General features: G+C 32.2%; 2 protein-coding genes across 4 annotated transcripts in view; both read left to right on the plus strand.

The window, feature by feature from the left end:
• The window catches only part of LOC127833333 (uncharacterized), a 333207-nt gene extending 320828 nt beyond the window's left edge, over positions 1-12379 (plus strand). The window contains exon 6 of one of the 2 annotated variants that reach the window (XR_008027364.1): positions 10581-12379. The gene's annotated coding sequence lies outside the window, so the exon portion shown is untranslated. Of the gene's footprint in view, positions 1-8342 lie in introns of both variants that reach the window. The other variant, XR_008027363.1, reaches the window with a different exon arrangement.
• LOC127833334 (uncharacterized) overlaps positions 1-12379 on the plus strand; it is a 79497-nt gene extending 67118 nt beyond the window's left edge. For both annotated transcript variants that reach the window (XM_052358512.1, XM_052358511.1), the window contains 4 exons: positions 4443-4540; positions 6212-6603; positions 7193-7249; positions 7546-12379. In XM_052358512.1, coding sequence (XP_052214472.1) covers positions 4443-4540; positions 6212-6603; positions 7193-7249; positions 7546-7847 — 849 coding nt within the window. In that variant the 3' untranslated portion in view covers positions 7848-12379. The remainder of the gene's footprint in view (positions 1-4442; positions 4541-6211; positions 6604-7192; positions 7250-7545) is intronic.
• Positions 12380-18918: the final 6539 nt, after the last annotated feature.

Below are 18918 nucleotides of genomic sequence, written 5' to 3' on the forward strand. Positions count from 1 at the left end.
AACTAGGCTTGTCCGGGCGATAACTATGTCGTTTATTTTGAGATTTTAAAATATCATTTGGCTCTTTCGTTCACCATGATTAGACGGTGTGTCGCGCGAAAGAATTACGTCGATATCTCAAAGGTCAAGGTCACACTTTTAGTTCACAGGTCAAAAATCGCAATAAATGATCTTGTCTGGATCATAACTATATCATTCATTGTAAGGTTTAAAATTGGCTCTGTACATTAATGTTGTTCACAGTAATTGGATGGCGTGTCATGTGAAAGAATTCAAGAGTTCAAAGGTCAAAATGGCTATAAATGATAATGGCATAATAATTCTTAAAACTCGCCATAAATTAGAGTCTCTTGTTTTGTGAAGACAGCATGCAAAATAGTCTATGGCAATGCGGCACGTGGGGGTATATTTCACGTCTGTGACAAAGCTCTAGTTATATTTTTTTATAATTTTGAATGAAAGTGTGTGACATTCGATTCGTTAATTCTAATTGCAATCTTAAAAGCCGTTTAAATAGAAAATGCACAGCAATAATGTAGTATGTTACATTTTGAAATATAACAGAAATTGATGATTTAAACTCTGATTTGAGAAGGAGAAATGCAACACAGAAATTGTAGAGGTTGTTGGTTATTACGATTTCCACACATTTCATACAAATCTTTCATAGTAACAACATTTTTATTATGGCATTTCAGTCATGTCATTCGCGGACTCTTTGATTCTTGTAAGCAGGCTATATTGTTGTTCATGTAATCATATTACCGTTTCAATACATGTAACTTCACTGATCGGACATAATATTTTTTGACTGGTTTGCAATCTTCGTGAGCTATTGTAATGTGATACAACCTTGAAGTAGTGCAGCATCCTATCGTCATTTTTCACGACCGTTAAATAACATGAATACAATGAAAAACATTATAACATGTAACTTCACTGATCGGACACAATCTTTTGACTGGTTTGCAATCTTCGTGAACTATTGTAATGTGATATAACCTTGAAGTAGTGCAGCATCCTATCGTCATTTTTCACAACCGTTAGATAACATGAATAGCAATGTATGTCCAATTAAGTTAGGCATTTGATCAAAATCTGGAATGCAATACATTTCGTATTGGCAATAACCAACACGAGAGTATCGTCCAAGCGAACGCGTTCTCACTTAGACTGAAATATTGTAGATGATAAAAATATAAAAGTCAAAAGGTACGTCGCTTTGAAAACAGTGTTTATTGTTATTTCTTACGCTTTGCTAAATATACTATATGCGTTGAAAAACGTATTCACCAATCAGACAAACAATATTAACAACGTAAAACACAAAGCATTAAGATCATGTCATTGCTATGCTCCTATTTTGATATACTTCGTGAGAAAAATGTTAAAATCTTAAATTGCAAATTCTAGACGAACATTTTGATAAACATGCGAATATAATAACACTTCGTGAACCTTCAAACAAGTCATTCAATAATTGACAAAGGCAGTACTTTAAAGCACACATATTTGTTTATGCAAACACAAACTCGAGTACCATTTAAAGCACACATATTTGTTTATGCAAACACTAAGCTCGAGTAACAAAGTGCACATAACAGATGTTACATCGTGCTTGAATATTCGTAATCGGAAACTGGAAATTCAATAAAGGATGAAACAATTGAACCTTATTTGCGACAAACAAAACTTCCGTATCTGATCGCCCGAATATCATAAGGACAGTTAGCAAAAGAAACAAATCGTGACTTGCATTTCACTGTCACAGTAAACGCAACGAGGGTATGCTTGAAACAACCAATTAAGAAACTGATATCTTTGTAAACGCGTTCGAATTTGGAAACAAATGAGCAAACATTGACAAACATCGCTCACCGGTGAATTATGGCGTGGGCAATTGTGAAAAGCCTGGCAGTATTGATGTAACCGATCAGGATTAAAGTCTGTGACCGCTTTGAAGTTCAATATTTTTTAGCTACTATCATATATGATTCATTAACACGATCTTTTAACCCGATAAGACAATCCATACATGGGCAAAGCCAGTTTAGGAAAAAACGTGTCCACTGAACTTAGATAGTCGTTTTGATTTTTCCTTGCTCCAGGTAAACCACCTACAGTTTAGGATAACAGTAAACCGAAATGTTCCCTAGACATCATGAATAAATCGATTGATATTCTACATATCCATTTGACATTAAACGTTTGCATAAAAAAGACGCGTATATCCTACATTCCAATTTACCCATGCACAAACATGTCCGCTTATAAAGCGACCCCTTGTTATCGTGTTTTAAAGAAAAGGTCCATGAAAAAACATCCCGACAATCCGAACTTACCGACCGACAAACATATGCAAACGGGGTAGCACGAGACACATCTTTATGTTATCTTTGACCCATAAACACTGCGTTAAATGCGCTGCATTGAAGATTATGTTCAGCCGAGTCGACTAGCCCTTTATCTTGGTTTATTTATTTTATTGTGTATAGTCCACAAGAGGAATATGTTTTAACTGTAATATTAGAAATACACACACAGCAGCTGTCATTCAGTTTTAATTCGCGTATCGTAGAGGTAGGGAAAATATTTGAGACTGTTTCTTTTGCCAGTTATATGTTGTTTGACGTTGCAGTGCAATCCCCAATTGGATGGTATTACTAGCAATTTAAACTGAATGTTTAAACCATCCGGTTAGACACATTAATGTCGGGTAGTTTGTGGCTAAGAACCAAATACAGTTGTTATAAAAAGTGCCTGTTTAAATACAATTTGGCGAACATATATTTTGCACGCTAAATACAACAACGGACATTCAATTTGTACTGACAAGAACATGTCTGAATAATGGGAACCGTGAAACCGTTAACGCTACATTAAACTCAAAATAAAAGAATATGTCGTAAAATATTTCGAAAATAAAGTTAACTCATAAACAGTATTTCTTATAGCAATAGCCATCATGCCAACGATACATGCAGTATGGTAACATAGATTTAAAGCTATACAAAATGCTCGTTTTTAATTTGTGTGTCACTCTATATTATATTTGAATTTTAAAGAACGATATCCGAACATTTACTAGCAATCGTGAGATTGGCTTCGGGAAGCATCGGAAGCGCGACGTAGTATAATAAATATTCCGTGATCATTTAATACTAGATTACGGCAACAATGATCATTTTATTTACAATTTTGCTAGATGTTAATTGTTCAAATTAGATACTGAAAGATTTAAACGAGTGTTGAAAACCCTAGAAATACTAGTGTCATTTATGTATACGTCTAGTTTAAATATCGCAACTTGAACCCACTAACTAGAATGCGGTAGGTGCTTGACTTATTTAAGTTCGTTAATCGTTAATCGTGTTGACGTGTATTGACAGACACATTTCACTTAATCTCTGATCTATAACCACGCATTGCATGTCGTGAGTTGAGCTGTTTAAATGTTTACGTTGCTTGTTTTCATGAGATCATCCACCAACTGTTTTTATTCCGATTCTTAGGGGATCCAGCCAACTTAAACAGCACCGAAGCGTACAGTTTTACATTTAATAATAATTAAACTCAGAAAGAACGGTGCAATCGGTGTTTTATATTTCTGGCGCAGTATCCACTAATATATAAGTATTTATTTATCATCGTTCTGGGATTTAATCATCGGGTGTTTACATTATTTATTTCCTATATCATAACATCATTAATTGAATATGTGTAATAGCCGAAAACTCGCACTTGTCAATATTAAAATTCGGTTTTTATTTTGCTTTTACTGACTTCTATCTCAATTGTAACAATGAAATGCACGAATTGAAATACATTTTTTTTCTATATACATTTGTTTTAATCTTAAAGCAGTATATATTAGAATATGCACTTAAAACTGAAATAAAACTAAGGAGGCAGTCTACAGTTGTTTAGCCCTATTTGCGCATTGGCCCCGTTCAATTTCCTTAATTTAAGGTGAATGGCCTTAAAAAAATTGTTTTTTGACTCCAGAAGCTGAAATGTAAGTATAAATGCTCAATATTCTAGTTAGTTCACTTGCTTTCAGTAATTCGCAACAAAATGACCTGGATTTATGTCAACATTCTGGACATGCTCAGTGATAAGAAAACACATGTACTTCCTGCTTTAAGCAGCCGACATTTGACAGATTTCAACAGTGGGTTTGAATAAATTAGCAGTGCAAAAAAGTTTAATGTCAATGAAGGCTTATGTTTGGCTCAATTTGAAAGTATTTGCTGTGATAGTGCAAAGCATCTTGTTGACAGTGTGCGTTATCTTACCCGGAAAGATAAATGTGATTGCAGGGTTTGTCAAAAATGGGTTTGTTTTCGGCCAAGTTTCGAGACCCCCGTTTTCTGCATTGTTTTTGTGTTTTATTTTCAAGCTGTTGATGAGCTGCACTGAATATTGTGTGAATCTATTTTCAGGTTGTGACTGGGGGCCTCGTTTTGAGGGTGTTTTGCAGACCAGTGGTTGTTGGCTGGGGGTTTTCAAGAAAAACTGTAGACTGCCTCCTTAAGTTTAAGTGAGATAATTATGTTTTATAATTAAGTAATGTTTTGGTATTATTATTGTTCACTTGTGAACAGCTATTGCGTCAATCAAGAAATAGTCACGTACCGATTCAATTTCCAAATCACTGTTAGTAGAAACGAGACATCCTTCAGGAAAAAAGAACGTGTGTACTGTTTTTACTGATCTTAGCGTAATTTGTCCAAGTAAACAATTACTTGAATAAGTTTAACACCTCATTATGTATAAGTGTAATAATATCAAATCGCAATATAACTGTAAAGCAACATTCAAAGCCAATGAATAGACATAAGATTCGGCATAAAACAACATTTGATTTGCATGGTATAATGTTTCAACAATATGTCTCTTCATATATCCGGGGAAAGTTAAGTGGTTTGGATACTTTAATTTGATTATTTATGTTATCATAACTACAGCGTTAAAATAGGCCATACAGCGAGTCGAGTAAATTGTGCTAAGATTCGATAAGATAGTTTATTAAAGTCGCATCATCATGTACATAGTAAAACATATACAAACTAACTTAAAAACACAGTACATAAATGTCACTCATAATTGAGTTATAAGAGACTATGCACATTCTAAAATACAATTCAACGATAATAGCTAAACCTTTATGAACATATTTCATTACTACAAAATTAATGAGAAAAATTATGTAATACTAACTGCATAGTCTCGTCTTACCAGTTTGTGTTGAATGTACCTTTTCAGTCGGCAAGACTGGCCATTACAAACATGCTAATATCTTTTGTCTCGTTATCGTCAATAATTTTCACACACAAAAAAACACCGATGAACAACGGCTGTAGTTGGTGGTATTTTTTACTTATTGATATGGTCTTTGAACAAAAAATGTCAACACTAAAAAATATGTTTGCCAATTGAAACGCAACACTTATAATTACATGTAATTTTGGTTAAAAAGTGAAGACTTATTAAGTATGAAATTCAACATTTATACGTTTATAAAATACATACTACTGGTTATATAGTGAAGACTAACTGAAGTATGAAATTATAAAGCTATACTTTTATATGATACTGGTCAAATAGTGAAGACTTGATTGAGTCTGAAAATCAACATTTATGTTATACATGGTACTGGTTAATTAGTGAATACCTACTTAAATTCAATACAAATTCTTATAACAGATACTAATACGATAGTGAGTACTTACTGAAATCTGAAATTTAATATAAACACTTGAGGTTGAAGCAAAAATGGAAATATGTTTGCTTTAAATATTTTGTTAATTGTGGATTCATTTTAAACAGACCTTCGATACCGGTTTGATTCACAGCGATATACTTAAACCATTGTCGATGCCAATTGGCAGTAGTTCAAAAATATTTCGGCGGAAAGCACGATTATTTTGTCTGCATAGTTTTTGTGACCATTTGAATTTGGTAAACCTGTTCAACCGATATTAAAAATATATTGAAAGTTGCTGTAACTAAAGTTCTTTTATCTCATTACAACTACTTTATATACGGCTCCTTGTGTATATAAAATCTCCTGCGTTAAGACGTCATTTATCATTCTAGTTCTATTGTGTCGTATGTTGTATATTTGTTCGACCGTTTAGAGCACAAATGCTAGCATATGATAACCATTTGTATAAACTGAACAATTGAACCATTTTGAATTTAATTTCAGGAAACTAAAGACAATGGCTCTGTCGAAGTTGTCATCAAGCGAGAAAATTAATTGCGTAGCACTGACCTGGGCAGCAAAACAACAGATTCGAAAAATATATGCATCGTGTTGCCGGGCACAAAGTTTGGTTGACAGGTTTTGCGACGCCTGTTACGACGTTTACATACAAATGAACGAGATACCGGTGAGGAAACATTTGTACGAGCGTTGCAGGGACATTTTTGAACGATTCTTCAACAATCTTCCTTCGGTCGAATTTCAACAGGCTATACGGTTTATCGAAGACATACGACACCGTCTTGCAGACAATGATAGGTGTCAACTTATTCAGTTCTTTGAAAAGTGGTATGAGCACTTCGGTAAACCAGACCTCTCGAGGCAGATGTTCAATGGTAAATATGTTTTAGTTGTCCAAAAATAATAACAACGTAAATGAATTTATTTAAGTTTTGAATCGAAGAAAATGTTTTATTTTCTTACAAATTATTGGTCATGGCTTTCTCATTTACAGTTAAATGGCTATAAAAATGATGATAATGACGACTTAAAAAAAAACTTGCTTGTCTATATTTTGCTCGACGCATTGACACATGAATGTTAAGCTACAAGCAACGGTGTATGTATCCCGGCATGATAATTGGTTTGGGGAATTATCGTATGGTTAAAAAAGTATTTCTAGACTTCATATGAATGTTTCAAATCCAAAAATTAAAATAGACGCATGTCTTAATGATATTATGATCTTTGTCAAAATCAATGTTACGGAAATGCTTGAACGATGCGAGTTACTCTAATATATTAAGCGATTTGTACGGTCTAGAGAAAGCTTAAAGTTCTAATAATAAGTATTTCTTGAGTTCATTTACTAGACGTTATTTCCACACAATAACATTTTCTATGTGATCAAAATATGATCGACACTTACAGAATTATTTACATGTATGACTCCTTAACGGTTGAACTATTATTATTATATTGCAGGAATGGTCAAGTCCAACTTTTTCGACCTGGGAATAGTTTCACTTCGAGTAAGACGTGGTAAGTTCTTGAATATTTTCACGCGTTGTTCACTTGTCATATCGAAATACTTGTCAACATAATACAACAGTAATAACATTAACTATATGGTATTTAAGCTTTGAACTCGCCGAAATATATATCACCATATTGAATGCGGTTAAATAAACCAATAATATTCGCCTGCTAACTTCAATTCATGTTTCGTTTTAGTAAAGTATACATAATACTATTTAAACATCTGAGAAGTAATGGTCAATATCACGCATATTTAATTATAAACTATGAACATTTCTTGTATTTGTGTTCGTTGGTAGAAACCCGAAGACGGGGATGCCAACCAATTCCACCAAGGCCTACACTTCCTACTTTTGTACTCGATAGAGGGGTCAACCATGGGGAAGGATTTTTATACATTATCTATAGAGATATCAGTAATAGCAAATATGTTCTAGTGTATGAACCTATGTATCATGACTGGTCCAATGTATTTAAAATTACAATATATGAAACAAATGCAAATATAATTTATCGCAACAAGGGGTGTGCACTCAGAGAATGTAAATATATGTGCACTGCTCGAAGTTTTTATGTTGGAAACGCTACATATTTTTCCTAAAAATTTATCAATTGTAGTTTTTACAACAAAGATGTTCGTAATAAGGAAAATTTATAATTATAAAATAAAATAACTATTTACCAATACCTACTTATTAGAAAATGCTTTTTTAATGGACATATCTTTGTTATCCATTAAAAAATAATTTAAGGGCAAATTCAGGTGTTATTGAGAGAGAACTATTGGCATACGTTCAATGGTTAGAAAAAGAAGCATCTTATGCAATACCTAACATATATTTTATATTTTTAAAAACATGTAACTCTACAAATTGTTAGAATTGTATGTTGTGTTTATCCGTTATTAACACTTATTTTATGCCCCCAGATCGAAGGATCGGGGGTATATTTTTTTGCCTGTCTGTCTTTCTGTCATTGTATGTGTGTGTCTGTCTGTCCCAAAACTTTAAGGTTGGTAATAACTTTTGCAATATTAAAGATAGCTACTTAATATTTGGCATGCATGTGTATCTCATGGAGCTGCACATTTTGAGAGGTTGAATGTCAAGGTCATCCTTCCAGGTCAAAGGTCAAGATCAAAGGTCAAATTTTGCAATATTGAAATTAGCAACTTGATATTTGGCATGCATGTGTATCTAATGGAGCTGCACATTTTGATTGCTGAAAGGTCAATTGCATCCTTCAAGGTCAAAGGTCAAATATATGACTTCAAAGCGCAGTAGGGGGCATTGTGTTTCAAAAACACAGCTTTTGTTTTTACAACAGAATTTGTTCAGTTCTTCATTACGAAGCATATTTATCTCATGTGTCTCTCAAAAACGAGAATTGCAAAAACTCTCTGAAACCACAATCCTACATTATTACAATTATGACTTAATATCAAGCACATGTTACTAAAACCGCCAACATCCCAATGGTCATTATATAATTTTTTCAAGGATTTGGCTATATTCATCCTATTATGAAAGCAAATGTCAATCTACCAATTACGATGCACGTCAGTATAGATTGAATTAAAGCAAAATGGCTTTATATTATATTTCGTCTCTTAAAATACTTGACCTTAAGTTACATATTTCGTGCTTTACATGCTACTGTGGTCCTGTACAAAATTTATTTAAACCATGTATTTACGGTTAAAACTGGCCTCGCGACAGTTATCATGTTGTTTATTATTTTCATCGCAGATATCAGGAAATTCAGATATGTTTTATTGTATATAAAACCAAGCATGTTGTTTTATAACGTGTTTTCAAATGATTTCATTGATTTGAAGGCTGCCAAACACAATCTGGTAATATGGTTAATATGTACATATACAGCACTTTTTTAATGTTTGCATAATTTTGATTTCTGTACATCTAAGAAATTTTGAACACGTTTTTCAAACTAAGAAATGATCTTCAAATACATTTGCATATAGAAATTGGTCGATGGCCCAAATCTTTTCCCGAGGCAAAATAAAGTGTATCAGTAATACATAAAAAGATGAATTTCAGTTTGTTTAAGAGTGAAGGATGTAGTTAGAATTAAGATGTTAGTATATACAGTTTTATTACGGACACAGATATAACATGCACACTTGTATCAAATTACTTTTAACAAAACTATTTGTTACATATATAAATAACATATCCTAAGGGATAGTAAAACTGTTGCCGTATTGATTTAGGTATAAGATAAACTCTCTTTATAACTTAACTGTAAAACTTGCATTTAAATGTCATTATATACATTGTCATTGTTATCTTTCCCATGCAGGCTATATGACAATTATATTTTCCGTTTAATAAATGTTTTGATAATTTGAATCACAGCTATTGTGTCAGATTTACTCACCGAAGTTATAACTGCTCTATGCTTAAATAGCATTTTACATATGCTTTTGAACATCGATAGTTTTACGTTCATATGTAGTCTGTATAGGACTTAAAGAATTCTTGTAAATCAATATCAAACGTTGTTATCGCAATGCATTTTGTATTGTGTATTTGATTGTTTACATACGCCATGTCAGAATATCCGTTTTAAGTAAACATGTACTGTGACCAGAGCATCAGGACTGCCTACATTATTTTTTTCGTACAGGTAGAAAACAATGGCTTAATGGTATTCATTTGTATTTCAACATGCGTGAGCTATAAGTGAAATATATGCAACAAGTACAGCTAACTATAAGACCGTTAAGTATTAAAAAAATGCATTATTTTGCTATCAAGTTTAATTAAATGACGTTCATGCATGTATAAATTGTTATGTATACCAATATCATAAGCATGTGTCTCGATAAAATCAATTGTGTTACTTTGGGGTAGTACAAAGTATTGTCATAATGTAATATTTTTTATCTGTAGACCTATGTAAGATAAAAAAAAGTTTTACTACATGTTATACCTTCTTATATTAATTTCAATTGATCGTAATTATACACATTTATATACAGATATAATTTTGATAGTTATTTGTCAAATAATGTCTTCGTTAAATGTATGATATGTGAAGTATAATGATCCAATATTTACTATTACAGATATATCTTGTTGTAATGCAACGTATTATAACGTTCGATAATCATCAAATATTTACTGTGTAAACACTGTGCGCTTACTTTGATTACGTTTGGCGTTTGGCCTCCTTAACGTCTTTTTTACTCAATTTAACAAAGATACAATAAGAAAAACGACAATCTTTTTGTCTTAGACACCAATGCAATCAGCATTATTACTTAGTATTAACATCTTATAGTGGTTCACAACATTTTTTTTCAAATCAGGTCAAGTGGTTTTAAACGTGTTAATATTTAATTTATTTTTATAGAAAACTAACTTTCGTTTTCTAGTTTGTGTACTGATACCCGTGCGATTAGCGATTGTTTTTAATACTAAAAAAATACCATCGGCGTTTGTTCATAAATAATATCATCACGTATGGTAGCGTGAGATACAAAATGTCAACATACTTTTAACTAAAATCGATATATTAATGTCTTGAATAATGTTATAATTTGACGTGTAATTTCAAATCTAGTATATCAGACCGAGCATATTACGTTACCTTTTAATTAAGGCCGACAAAATATAATACCAAACAATCACCAAATGTAACAACAATTTTTCCACAATGTATACTTTTGTAAATACTGTACATATTATAAATACTGTAAATTCTGTATGCGAGATGCGTATGTGGCGATATGTTTTTAGTTGTCCGATTTGGACATTTAATGATTCCTTTATCGAATATCTAAGTATACATGTGTGATACATTTTGTACTTTTTTTGTTTGCATATTTACTTTATCTTTTTTCAGAGACAAATGTCGCATTGAACAAACTTTAGTACTTTTAGCGATTGATGTTTTGTTTCGCAAAAATAACGAACGGCGTGTTTTCATAAATAATATTGTCACGTATGGTAACGCGTAATACAAACTGCCAAAAAAAATTTAACAATAAGGCATATATTCATTTCTTGAATAATGTTATGTTCTTGTGTAATCGTTTCAAATGTAGTACATCATACTTAGAATTGTACGTTATCTATAAGAGCCGACAATATACACTAGAAAACACGCAACAAATAAAATAACAGTTTCTCCATATATTTGGAGATACTATAAATACTGTACATATTGTAAATATTGTAAATATGAAGTATGCGAAGTTCGTTTGTCGTGATATTTGTTTAGTTTTACGAGATGACATGTTAATATCTTTTTATCGCATATCTAGGTGTACATGTGTGTGACATTTTGATCGTTTTTGTTTTTCATATATAGCCTTTTTTCTTAAGAGACAAAGTAGTGATTGACCAAAATTTAAGAGTTTAATGAAAAAATACTTTCGGTCAAAAAGTTGATTACAATAATTAATTAAATAAAATGATTAATTTATAATTCTATTGTATCATGCTTTAGTGTAACACCTTTATTATTTGTTTCTGAAACAAATTTACAACAGTAAAGATAAAGATTTTAAGTGTTAAGTATACAATGATTACATTGTTAAATTGTTAAACGGTGTATGCGACGATTTTTACAAATATAATGCCTTTGTGTGTATATACAATTTGTTGAGTGTTTATTATATATCATAATTGACATGAAAATAGAACTGATTCACCCATATGATGTTCAAAGATTTCAACTTAATTTAATACTCTTTAAACAAAGCAAAATTCTCAAAATTTCGACATTGCGGGTTTTTGTTGATGCAATTGTAAATTGAAACACCGAAATATTTACTATGAATGTTTGTGGTGTGGAAATTATTTTTCGAAACAGAGTATAATAATTACTCAAACACCTTCATACTTCTTCTATTGAAACATTTTTAGTATTATAATCGTGACGTTTTTTAATTGTACAGCTTTGCAAACTTTTTAAAGTATATATTGTCAATATAATACGCTGTGGGTTTTGTTTGAAGCAATTATGTGTGGAATTTAATAGATTCAAACAAACAACTTTATTTAAGTTCATTGGACCTGGTTAAAGAGACTGTAGTACATGCTTTTCCTATTCTGTTTATTGTGAAAAATGTGCGAGTGTTTTTGAATAAATGTATAGCAGTAATTTGGGTGTTCAACTTAATACAAATCGGATGACGGCAATTCAACAATAATATTTATAGTCCTACTGTATGTACATGCGTGTGTTAAAAAGATTTGTTTGAGGCAATACAAACTAAACGTGTTTATACCAAACGGTCTTTGGACTAATTGTACACTCTCAGAACACATACATAGTACAACCGTGCTGTATTTATAGTTAGGACATTACTTGTAATTAAAACACACCAGTATATGCATTTTAAAAACAATTTTACTTTAAAACACACATTGATTCAAACAAACAAAACAAATTAACTAGCATTGTCACTGACATCTAAATACCATGTAATAGTGTATTAAGTCGTTCTTAAACATTAATAAGGCTAATATTTTAATCCTGAAATGCATTACTGAAAAGGGGAAAATAAAACTACATTTTCAGAATTTTGTTTCACAATTCGTTTTTGTCAAAAAGTCATTTTCAACTCGAATTACATAATGTATTTGGGAATCGAAATCGAACCAAATACCATTACTAATCATTTACAATCAAATCAACACTCTTAAAACTGGTATTTTACGTTAACTTGTACCAAGCGTCAGTCTGCGATGACACCCAACAAGTAAATACAAGGGCATACAGACAGTCATGAATATAAAGTATCTTTATAAATTAAGGCTATTTTATGCTGCGTTAAGAATGTTTATTAAGACGCTGAATTCATAAAGTTTCGCTTGAAGTCTCCTAAGAAAGGCGCACTGTCGCACTCACTGTCTCACGAATATGTTAAGCGGTGATTATAATTGATATGAGCGACGCAAATAACAATACCGTTTAAAAAAAATATTTTTATTCCCCTTTTAGACCTAGTAAACTAAACTAAAGTAAACTAGCATGCAGATATCTCTTACGCCAATTATCCATACAATGATAACAAACAAGCAAATTCGTTCAAAGAAATTTTGTTAACGAATGGACGCACTTTCCAGGCTCGCTACGTGGATCTTTGTACACAACTTCTTATAATATTATTAATTGATACACTAAAATAACGGTTCACTGACACTTGCAAAAATGTAAACGATAGTATGTACGGACAATTGTTATTTCTTATTCAGCCATCCGTGGTTATATCCACCATCAAGCTATAATATAATCTATCAAAACAAAGGCCTTTGACAAAATATTTTAAAGGAATAAAGAATGCTAAGAAAATAAGGCAGAATTAGTCACAATGTGTAACATTTGACCTCAGTATGTGCAATTGACCTTGACCTTAGAGACCCGAGACTAACGTGTGAAACACAGCAAGATAAACGAGAGCAATTATACAAAGTTATTACATAATCACTCGATGAAAAGTTAAGTGAAAAGTTAAGCAATGGCTTATTTATTAATTATTCATCACATTTGTGATCTTTGACCTCAATGTGTGACCTTGATCTTGCCTTTAGGGATATGTGTATTGCATGTGACTCAGCCCCAGTTGATTTAGAACAATTGTGGTAAGTTTCATGGCTGTCGCTCGTAGGTTATTGGGGATACATTATAATACAGACACAATCCTTTATAAAAAGGGTATAACTCCTATATTCACAAATAGTTTTTGTCTCATTTTGACTTGCAACATTCTCTTATTCATAAAAACACACATACCAAGTGTCAATGAAATCGGCCCAAGCAGTTCCAAAATATGGTTCCGGACACAAAATTGTGTTTATTTGCAGTCGAAAACTTCCATTACTTTGTTATTTGCAAACGGATTGCAACGGCATAACCTATATATACACTAATACCAAATATCAATGAAAGACGCCAAAGCAGTTTCGAGACGTAGCTCCTGACACAAGTGTTCCGGACGGACAACGCTAAAACATATTCCCTTCATCTAGGGCGGGTGATAAAATAACACTAAGTTACCACTCAGAAATTTATTCTTCTTGGTGATCACTCTGATAGAAACTCCGGCTCCGTGCGCTGCACGGTTTTCCATAGACACGTTACTTGCATGCAAAATTTTTAATCACGCTGTCATTCAAATATTTATTTTTAATTGACTTTTCAACTGCAAGGCAAGAACACATTTACAAAACCAAGCAAACAATTTAAATTAATGTGTGATTGCTAACGCGTAATTAAATAATTGAAAAGCAAGAATAAAATATCAATATGCGACGTTTTAAACACTCGCATTTAAGCATGCACAAATGGGAGCTACATAAAGAGAAAAACAAATATTTGGTAATAAATGCTTATTTTGAAAAATTACTACACTGTACCAAAATACGCGAAGTAAATAAATACCAAAATAAACTTATCCCCAGTCTCATCTGCTGTCATCTGGTCATATGTGAATCACTGAGCAGACAATGTAACGAAGTTTATAAATCATCGAAACATCTGATAAAGTCGTAAATGTACACCTCACAAGAAACGGATACTCAACTATTGTAAACGAGCAAGAGATGCAATCTGTTGGAAATACCAAGTTTTGTCTATATAAATTAAGCTATCAGATAAGATCACCTAATGCATAAATGATCAAAACTGATAAATTGGTCTTGCAAACGAGATAGTTCTGTATTTTTTCTTTATGATGGTGACAGTGGTTCTCTCTCCAGCTCTCTGCTACATAAAGGATGTAAGCTTTATGGCGGTATAAAATAGATCTCCTTTGATCAAACTGAGAAAAATGGCCACGCCCCATTTTTCTTAGATTAACCTATATTGTAACAAAATTATGTTTTAGTTTCGGTTTAATTGTCAACGAGGGGCATATCCTTGTATCTGTCTTGTAAACTGTCGCGCCAACCTATTGACGTCATTTCTAAAGTAGCAAATGCAGTGTATCAATTGGGTCATGTATTTAACGAGTTTATTCGAATACGCATTGATGGGAAGGTGTAGTCACACAATGTTAAGTAGCCAAGTGTCAAAGTGAAAACACATCCAGTGTATCATGTAAACTAAGGTGATGTGTCATTTAAGGTAACGCGAAGTGTCATAAAATATTTTAACTAAACGACCTTCGCTTATTTCTTGAAATCAATACCGAATAATATGCGATTATTTGAAACTTTTGTAAGACGCAGATTATTAGACCAGAAATCTATTTGATTTACTACTGTATTCTGACGAAAGACAAGGTATTCACACAAGAACAATGGCAATGATATTCATAAAGTGCACATGTGTGTGTATGTGTATATATATATATATATATATATATATATATATATATATATATATATATATATATATATATATATATATATACACTATATTTTTGATATTGTTAATTATGTAAATGCTGTAAATATTATATATGTATTTGCGCTTCTATTTTCTCAAGTCACTTTATTGTTGTTGCTCTTATTTTATTAAGATGAACAGAACGCCACAACACACTATAACCACAAAACAAACATTTCTAGGTCAATACACAATATGAAGCGTAATGCCATACGTCGTATTTCTAAATAATAATTACATACCGAAAATTGTTTCTTACCTTCGAAATAGTGTAGGCATGTAATTTGATGTTTTATTATTCCTTTATCGCGTTTCTTATTGTACACTAATGTGACATCTCATTTGCTATTCTTTGTTTCAATGTAAGCATTTCCGTTTTGTAGAGACAAAAATAGCGTTATATATTATTTAAAAAAACTTGAAGATACGCGTAATCAATTTGCAAAATTGTGTGAACAACGTGTTTATACACGTAATGAATGAATTGTGCAGGAAGTTATTACAATGCGTATTTTATTGTTATGCTGGCTTATCATTTGCAAAAGAGGGCTTTGATAGCCCCTTGCCGATCACCTTGGTTAAAGGTACTTGACCAGGGGGCATAGTTTTGTCCCACCAAAACTATGGACCAAGTTATATTAATTTTACATGCGGTTTCTAGATTCGTAATATTTCTTATATAAGATTTTACCTAGTTTTTTAATGCCCGTGATTCAGATTCGAACTCGGATTCGCTATTATCAAGATACCGTTCTGAACAATTTTCATTAAGATTGAGTCAAATATGGCTTCTAGAGTTGGCTGTAATTTGTTAAGAATGTATGATTGCTTTTTAATAAATCTGTACCATTTAATGCGTGTTTAATTAAATACAAAACAGGTCAATGCTATCCAACACTGATGAGCATGGTGCATGTAAAAATGTTTCTTAAAATGATTATTTTGTAGCAGAAAGCAAGACATGTTTGTAAACAAGAAATACAATAACTGATGGCACATTGTCGACATTAAATGTTCATCGCTTACCGATATTCAAATCTTATTACGGTGTAATACGATATACATATGCTGTTTTTAAAACTTTAATCAACAAACGGACAAAAGTCATTACATGTGTGACTGTCGAACAGGAATCATTTTAACCAAATTTAAATTCAAATTTTATCCGCCAACTCACCCTAATATAATCTTCCTTGATGAATGTCGTATAGGCATACATGGGTTGCGGGCAGTATGATACTTATCCATGTAGGATACAGATATAACGTTCCATGGAGATCATCATTAGATTATGCGATACCAGCGGTAAACAAAGTCCGATATGGTGCAAAGATGATTTCTGACAAGAACATAATTTTACTTTACAGCAAGCATTTTTTTAATTGGACAAAATTACAACTGCCATCTGTGGTTTTAAGAACGATCAGTTGGGGGCAATTAAAGTATACCATATCCAAGCCGCGCGAGTTAAAGCTTCAAAGTGTAGAATTACCGAAATCCCCTTTGTAGAAAGTTAATTTATTTCATGAAATGACCAAACTGATGCTAACTCGGCGTCAAAAAGCGTGCATATCTTACCGTAATCATAGTTATAAAACGCTTTTTCGTGTGGAAAACTTGTTGGAACAATTCTTTGTTATTACTTAATAGTTAATATGTTAAACTGGTATTCTAAGTCTTCTCATGCGAACCGTCGTGCTTTGAAAACACCCAACATTAAATACTCCCCCCTTCATTTTAAATAGATGGCCATGATGGACATGTAGTGGATAATCACACAAAGGCTGTACGATATGGTTTAACTTGCGATATGAATTATTATCAAGAAGTGGTAATCAAAACGTTTCGCTTGAAGTCTACTAACAAAGGCGCATCTTCACAATCAATGCCACACGAACAGTTTAAGTGTTAAATATAACTAATATGAGCGAAACAAAAAGAAGCATCACTTTAAAAATATTGTTTATTTCCCTTGTGTGCCTAGTATACTAGCATGCAGATAACATTTACGCACGAATTGTTTACAAAGTAATAGCTAAAATGTTTTCTAAAGCACTTAGCAATCAGGCAAGTCTCCTGCTTGTCGATAACTCAGATGAAGACACCGACTCTGTTCGCAAAGAAAGCTTCAGGTTAGTTCTTTAGAGACATGTTACTAGCATTCAAATATTTCTAAACCAAGCTCCGCCATTCTAACATGACGTTTAAACCAAAAATTAAACTGCACTGCAAGCAAACAATAATCTGTCCAAGCAAAATATTTGCCTTTTTGTGATTAAAAAACAACTGATTTAATTATTAAAAAGACGGTTAATCTTCAGAATAAGATATTGTTAAAAACTCGTCTTTTAGCACGCACACATAGAAGCTTCGAACGTTTGTTACATAAAGATTTTACAAAAGCAATTACATGCTTATGCTAACAAACTACTACATTGTAACAATAACGGCTGAGTAATATAACACCACACACACATTTCTCCCGTCTAATCTTGTCATACCACAATCCTTGATAGAGTAATGTCACACACGAATCAGAGAAAGGTATGTTAGCAAAAATACGTCTTTCTTATACAATTTTGCAACCAGAGCAGATAACATTACCTAATTTATTCATTATGGAAGCATTTGATAAATTTGTGAATGTTGGTCTCGTTAAACGCTTCTGCAACATTACACTTGTAAACGAGCTGTCGTTGTCATATGATTGACAATAGATCAGTTTTTTTTCTTTCGCAAAGGAACAAAAACCGACCATAAAATTGGATCACAAGAAATGTGAATTCACTCATCACAACATGTCACAACCATAGAAGTATATTATTGTTATTGACAGTTCTCGTTGGAAATTGAATACACCGCTAACACATGTTTAGTGGATGGTAACAAGAAATGGACCCTCAAAATGCTTCTCGAATTTCATTATACAAACAGCGTAGTAGTCATTAAAAATATATGTACATGTAGTGTCCGTAGTAAAGTGGCCATTTCAAATTACTTAGAAATTGTAAAAGGTTATTCTGTGTGAAGCTGCTGTGAAAACTAGAGAGAACAATTTCACCGATAATTCTCAATAGCTCATTAATAAGCATTTACACATTTAGATACATATGTTACTATCAATGGCTGAAAAAATATCTTATTTATTTGTGGTTGTTGACAAAATGCATTTTTTATAATGAATGCCAACTCATTTTGTTGTCAGCACATATATCTGATATGCTAGTGTAATGTTATGAAAAGACTTATATCACAGAATTACGTCTGTTGGTATGTATATGTTTAAATATAATTCTTAAACGCATTTT

This window comes from Dreissena polymorpha, chromosome 6, assembly GCF_020536995.1.
Source record: "Dreissena polymorpha isolate Duluth1 chromosome 6, UMN_Dpol_1.0, whole genome shotgun sequence".
Taxonomy (NCBI): domain Eukaryota; kingdom Metazoa; phylum Mollusca; class Bivalvia; order Myida; family Dreissenidae; genus Dreissena; species Dreissena polymorpha.